This window comes from Camelina sativa, chromosome 11 (genome assembly GCF_000633955.1).
Source record: "Camelina sativa cultivar DH55 chromosome 11, Cs, whole genome shotgun sequence".
In the NCBI taxonomy this organism is placed as follows: domain Eukaryota; kingdom Viridiplantae; phylum Streptophyta; class Magnoliopsida; order Brassicales; family Brassicaceae; genus Camelina; species Camelina sativa.
The window spans coordinates 30,776,127-30,783,031 of NC_025695.1; the positions used below are offsets into that span (position 1 = coordinate 30,776,127).

At 36.2% G+C, this 6,905-nt stretch overlaps 1 protein-coding gene and 1 long non-coding RNA gene across 2 annotated transcripts in view; both read left to right on the plus strand.

Moving 5' to 3' along the window:
* LOC104724743 lies at positions 565–2,674 on the plus strand. The gene is made up of 4 exons (XR_757762.1): positions 565–707; positions 802–892; positions 1,098–1,458; positions 2,431–2,674. It is a non-coding gene; the product is annotated as an uncharacterized LOC104724743 (long non-coding RNA).
* Positions 5,780–6,905, plus strand: part of LOC104728525 (two-pore potassium channel 2-like) — a 2,616-nt gene continuing 1,490 nt past the window's right edge. Inside the window, exon 1 of the mRNA XM_010447490.2 lies at positions 5,780–6,885. Coding sequence (XP_010445792.1) covers positions 5,957–6,885 — 929 coding nt within the window. The 5' untranslated portion in view covers positions 5,780–5,956. The remainder of the gene's footprint in view (positions 6,886–6,905) is intronic.

Below are 6,905 nucleotides of genomic sequence, written 5' to 3' on the forward strand. Positions count from 1 at the left end.
ACATAATACAAAGTAATTAACGTAAACTTTGCATTAAAATTACTTAATACTTATGTGATGTGCTTAGAGGACCAAAAATAAGCATATCTTTGAATACCGTATGAACAAAAACGTTGAATCTAAACAAATTAGCTAACGTGTTGATTGTTTTTAGTGTTCCTAGAATGGTTCTAAATCTAATAAATGTTTGTCGCGGCTAGAACGAACCACTCTGCTTACAAACTAATAGATTAAGACCAAACTACAAATTACAAAAAAAAAAAAAATACCAAACCGAGCCGGATTCAAGTTTCAAACCGTTTTATTTAAATTTTTAATTTAGTTAACTGTCCTAAACCAACCCATAATAAGTTAAACCGAACCCAAAACAAACTCTGATTCGGTAATGCCATCAAACATCAATTGAACCAAAAATCGGACGGTTTAGTTGGTTGAGAACGATCTATATTGGGCCTTGCATCAAATTGTTATCGGCACTTATAAGCCCATGGAAGAGAAGCATACTAGAAAAATAAATATCTTTGCTAGATAGATATTTTCTAGTTCACTCTATTTCACATTTACGAAAACATTGACGAGTTCCAAATTTGAAATTTGAAAACATTGGAGAGAGATGAAGTTTATTTAAATCCCCAGGAAAAAATTCGCGCGCTCATCCGATCTCGGAGCTAAGGGAGTCAAGGATCCTGAGATGAAGAGGTCGCAAGGTAAATTTGATCGGAGAAATCGCCAATTGTTTCTTCTTCCTCCACCTGACTACTTGAGTTTTTCAATCAATTTTTGTGCTTCTCTGAACTGAAGGTTGCAGAGAAGAGACAGAGCGCCGACGTTCCTTTTGAAAGCACGAAGGATCCAATCGAATTTTTCTCCGATCTCTCATTCCGAGGCTGCGGTAAGCTTCTCATTTCCGTCGACGTTTTCTGTTTTGTTGCTTTGCAAACGCTCAGATCTGTTCATCTCAGATGTTTATTTTTTTGTTGAAATTGAATCGATTTGGTCTGTGAGTGATAACGAAATCGAAGAATTAAACCCCCTAATCGTAGCGATTTTGTGTTATTGGGTAATTTGATGATGCTCGAATTACTGTTTTCCTCAAGAGTGTTGTTATCCAAGGATCGAGCCTAGACTTATTGCTGCCAACGCCAGAGATTTCTCTTCCGACTGATGCTTCTCCAGTTTCAACCATTACTACTAGTGTGGAGGCTCGTATTGACACTTCTTCTACTGATCGGATCCATTCTGCTTCTGTGCAATCCTTGCGTGCAGAGATCAACGAGCTTAAAAAATTGATCTGCTCAGTTGACACTTCTGAAGAAAGTAGCTGCGTCGATGGAATTGTTACTCTGAAATTCCGCTTTGTGCTTTTGAGTTTCATCCTTTGGGCTATCGCTGCATTTGTCGTCTTCTTCAGCTCAGGAGAAGAGGACGTTGGACCACTTCCAACATGATTACTGCAAGGTAACTGGTTGTTATAGTGATTTGCCTTCTCAACAACACATCTATCCTGCTTGTCATTTTTAGTTGCATCTCTGCTTATGAAGTCCCCAACTGTTTAATTTCAAGTTAGCTACTACTAGGCATCTGTAGAGCTTCATCGCTATAACATATTTCAAGTTTTGGGATATGTGTCTACCAAAGAAAAGAACAGTTTTAACACTTTTTGTCGGTTTTTAGAATTTACAGATCTGTTTGTATAGCTTACAAATTTACATTCTCTAGCAAAAGTAGTGCAGTATCTCAGTGAAGTCTCTTATGCAGTAGAAATGCCTCCTACTTCTCTCTCTGAATTTTTTTTGTTGAGTGTGTTTAACTTCCTCAGCCTTTTGATTGAAAGTTGAAAATTTAGCACATGAGAGGCCCAATTAGGTAGTCTCACTCACTAGATCCATTGGTAGGTTGAGAGTCAGGCTGCAAGTAGGCCTTATAAGCTGCTAGTTAGTCTCATTCATAACACTTTATTGGCACATCAACTGATATGACACTTGATAGTCTCATCTATGGTGACTTTTGTTATCCAAATTCAAAGTCTTCTCTGCATCACAGATTTAATGCATAGGCTTCTGTAGCATTTAAGTTGCTAGGTTCTGATATACCTTGATGTTTCCATTCTTAGCTCTGTTTGATACAATGCAATGCAACCCCACCTAATTTCTTCGCTTTTTATATTTTGTTTTCATGTGCTTCTCAAATCAATAGGTTATAGATCTTACTTGACCAATGAGCAAACCTAACTTAACACCCCAGAAGTGTTTATCCTAATTTTCTAAAAGAGCTGTCACGTTTGCTCATTGGTCAAGTAACTGTCACGTTTGCTCAGTGTTGTTGGTAAAACAATGATAGCAACTTAAGAGTTAGGCTTCGAAATGCTTATAATTTAATTAGTGTACGTAATCTTTACAATAATCATATTTATTTGTGCTGTTTCAACAGGTTTGGCTGATATATAACTGGGAACCGGGGACCTAAAACTCAACACTACTTCAGAACCACGAAGCATGTAAAAAGTTAGAAAAGATCAGATGAAAACAATTCGTACACAGGTTTGTATTTCATGTTTGCCTCAGAACAGCGTTTAGTTGATGTTAAATTTACCAAAAGTCTATTAATTATTTCATATTAGCAATTCAAAGTAGACCGTTGAAAAAACAATGATTGAGCATCATCCGTTATCTCATCAGTGCTTCTCTTTTTCTTCCTTTCAAAAATAGCCCTTCTCCTTCCATTGTCTGTCGTTCACGTAGTTTCTTTGGTGTCTAGAATTAGGGAGGCAATCTCTGTGCCACCTTCATCATACTTAATACTTAAATTTTCCTTTCTTATCAACTTTTCTATCGACATATTTATAAACATATAAGAAAAAGAGAGGAAAACAAACACTACATCCTATAACGTGAGCTCGATCTAACATGTTTTATTTATTTGGAGCTCTCTACATGATTGAACTCGACTGCAACTATGAAACCTTAAAATATGTACTTACAATAACTCCTATCATGTGTTTTCCTTACACGTGTTGTGATAATGAGAAGTAGCGATATTGTTGGTGAAATTTTCAGCGGACATTCATTCTCATTATTTTTGTTTCTCAAAATCCGAAGGTGTCAAAACTTAAATTAAAGATAATTTAAGAGGTGTAAGAAAAAACTCAAAATATAACTTTCTAAAACCACGCGTCATCTATTACGGCGAAAACGACACGTCGTGCCGTTTCTGTCGTAGACAGCTAGAAAGAGACACCGTGCCGTTGACAAACATAGTTGACCCCTTCCAATTATTTTATTTTAATGCACAAATTGGTTAGTGTTTCTAAAAGATTGTAAAATTTGACCCCTTCATTTCCAATATGACAATTCCCACCCTGCACAATACATCCAACAGTTGAATATGAATGAATATAACGCGGGAAAATTTTACTTTCTTGTGTAGCTATTGCACACAAATAAACAGGTTACAATGCATTAGTAGAGAATATTATTAAATGATGTAATTCCACTCGCAGAATAATATTTATTTGATGTAAAAAACAAATATTTATTTTTTATTGCTTGATTATTTGGGTTTAAATAAACGAAATCGGAGATCTCTCATGGCTCTCCTACAGGAAAGGTAATTGGAAAGGACTGCTTCTTTTTCTCAAAATGTTTTTTTTCTTCTTGGTTGTATGCAAAAACACAATATAGAAATACAACTTTGTGTAAGACTCGGTTCATGAATTTGGAGTTTGGCTTTTTCATATTGTAGATCATTTAACTACATCAACCAACTATTTTCTTCTTTTTTCTCTTGACGAAGTTGATGGAAATCATCTCAATACCAAGCGTTGATAGCTCAATTGGTAAAGACTCTCTGGTAAAGTATAGAAGTTGCTAGTTCGAGAGACGACACTTAGGAGGGACCATATAAAATGCTCTGATTCTTGGCTTGAAGGGATGTACGGGCCTAGGCCCAGAACCTTTTAGTAATTCAAAAAAAAAAAAAAATTATCTCAATACATAATCTTTCAAAAATAAATTATTTTTTGCAAAAACTTTGTTCATTTATACAAAATGATGCATCTTTCATAAAATTTTGAGTTAACTCGTGGGAATTCGATAACAAGAATTTTAAGAAGTTATCTAAAAAAAATAACAGTTTAAGAAGTCGTTAAATGTTACAAACCTCTCACTTGAAGAAATAGACAAAACAAAAAAACTTTGACTAAATTTAGATAGATAGGAATGTAGAATGTTATGGTTCCAGTTTATAATTTACCAGCAACATAGGGTTCGTGGAAAAAAAGGTTTTTTCATACCCCACTATGATCATATGTTCAATTCATACATGATCTATGATATTGTGCCAAATCATACTTTTATTATACAAAACTTCAAATTTACTACATTAACTTATAATTTTGTGCGAAACCATACCTGAGACATAACAGTGTTAAATCACCGTTAAATTGTGATGACATGGTTGCCATGTTGCACTGTTTGATTCTTCTTCTTCAACCTCTCGCCGAAGAACACAACTATTTGGGTTTAGTGAAATCCAGGCTATTAGCAACGATACAACAGATTTGTTATCTCAATGTCTTCATAATCTATTATAGGTGATTACTAATTAAATTTGTATGTTCTTTAAACGTTTCATCAAGATCATCCCTTCACTCTCACATCAATTTCTTCACCACCACATCCACGTCTGATTCATTAATTCCTCACATGTCATTTGATTAATTTTACAACAAATCAAGCAAAATTTTAAATCTCTAAAATTGATTTTTTCTCGATCTCAAGTTCAACAATTTAAAATCTCGATCTCAAAAAATTTCTTATTCAGTCACTTCTCAGATTCTTCTTTTATATATCTCTTCGTTTAACCATCTCCTCCTTCGCAAAGGTCACATAAGTTGTTCAAACCGACATAACCTCCGTCGTGACGGTCGCAACATCTCCTCCTATCATGTCTGCATCTCAAGATTTCGCCTCCATCGTGTCCACGGACAGTGTACCGAGATCGAAGCGTCGACGGAAATGTTGCCATGTTGATGTCGGATTCGTTTCAAATTCGTCAATCGACGAATTTGATCCAAATTCCGCCGACGAGCTTAGATCGACCAGCTGAAGTTTGCTATCGTCGGGAAATGAATTATAAACCTGTTTGTTGTTTTCATTCTCAATTCCTAATGTTCAATTTTATGCCATTTAATTAACATTTAACAATTTTGTAAGTCTCAAATCGTGTTTCCTCGTTGAGAGGTTGAAGTAGAGAACTCAAAATGCGTTGGCCAAGACTATGTCGTCTAATAGTAACATATAAAAAAAAATGTCGTTTTTGGCCTAAAACAACACATGTCAGTCACGTAATCAAGTTTTAACGGTGATTTAACATTGTTATGTCTCATGTTTGGTTTAGCACAAAATTATAAGTTAATGTAGTAAATTTGAAGTTTTGTATAATGAAAGTATAATTTGGCACGGTATGATAGATTGGGGGTATGAAAAAACCTTTTTCCCTAGGGTTCGTTAAACAAATAGGTACATACAAGTAGACAATACACCAAAAAGGCCATTCATGATTTCATGTATCAATCATCTCAATATTTTATTTTTCGACAATATCAATCATCTCAATAAATAAATAAAACAGACACAACTATCCCTAGTATCGTGTCAATCAATTTATTGTTTCCTAGAAGGCTAGAACTATTCCATTATTTAAAAATAATGAACTTTTCGACAATATCAATCATCTCAGTACTTATGAACGATTCTCAAAGCATAAATAACACTGAGAACAAGCAAAAAGCCAAATCATAACCCAAAAAAGGTTCATTCTTTGGTGGGGCTTCACTTCAGAGTTCAGACAGATAAAAAGCTTCTTCTTTTATCCCACTCGTTTTTTTGGTCTATCGGAAACCACCCTGGTTTCTCCTGAAATCTCCCAACTTTCCGGTTTCCCGGCGAAAACCCAGATGGCAAACGAAGATAACGGCAGTAACAGCAATGACCCATTACGCCAATACTTGATCATCCCTAGAATCAACCAACCACCGTCTCTGTTTCCTTTACCGGAGGAACACAACGACGTCACGATCCCGATGCCAATGACTCCATCGCAATTCAAAAACCGATTAATCTTCGGCTCTAAAAAAGATTCATCTCTTCTCGTCGACGCTCTCTCTCAAAACCCTTCTTCTCCTTCATCCTCTGCCACAACTTCGTTCTCCGATTCACTAGACCTCCTTATCCCACCTCCGGAGCCTAGTGTACTACCGGTGCGGAAACCTAAACCGGCTCACCATTTCCACCGCTCTAAAACAGCTCCTGCTATGGCTGCAATCAACGATATAACTCACCCACATGATCAGAAAACAGAGCAAACTGGTTCGAAAACGATCGTAAGACAAGCTGTTGCTCTGCTTGTTGTGTATCTCTCTTTAGGTGTGCTTCTCTATTGGCTCAATCGAGATAGCTACAATGTGATTCAGACTCATCCTGTTGTTGATGCTTTGTACTTTTGTATTGTGACAATGTGTACAATTGGGTATGGAGATATCACGCCCGATAGCGTGTTGACGAAGCTGTTTTCGATATTGTTTGTGCTCGTTGGGTTTGGTTTTATTGATATATTGCTTAGTGGAATGGTTACTTATGTTCTTGATCTTCAAGAAAACTATATGTTAGAAGCTGCGAGGAACGATAGCTTGGATGACAGGGAGAAAGCGAGATCGTATATAATCGATATCAAGAAAGGGAGGATGAGGATTAGGTTGAAAGTTGGGTTGGCATTGGGTGTTGTGGTCTTATGCGTTGGATTTGGGGTTTTGATTATGCATTTTGTCGAGGAAATCGGGTGGTTCGATTCGTTTTATTTCTCGGTTATGTCGGTTACTACAGTTGGGTATGGTGATCGGGTTTTTC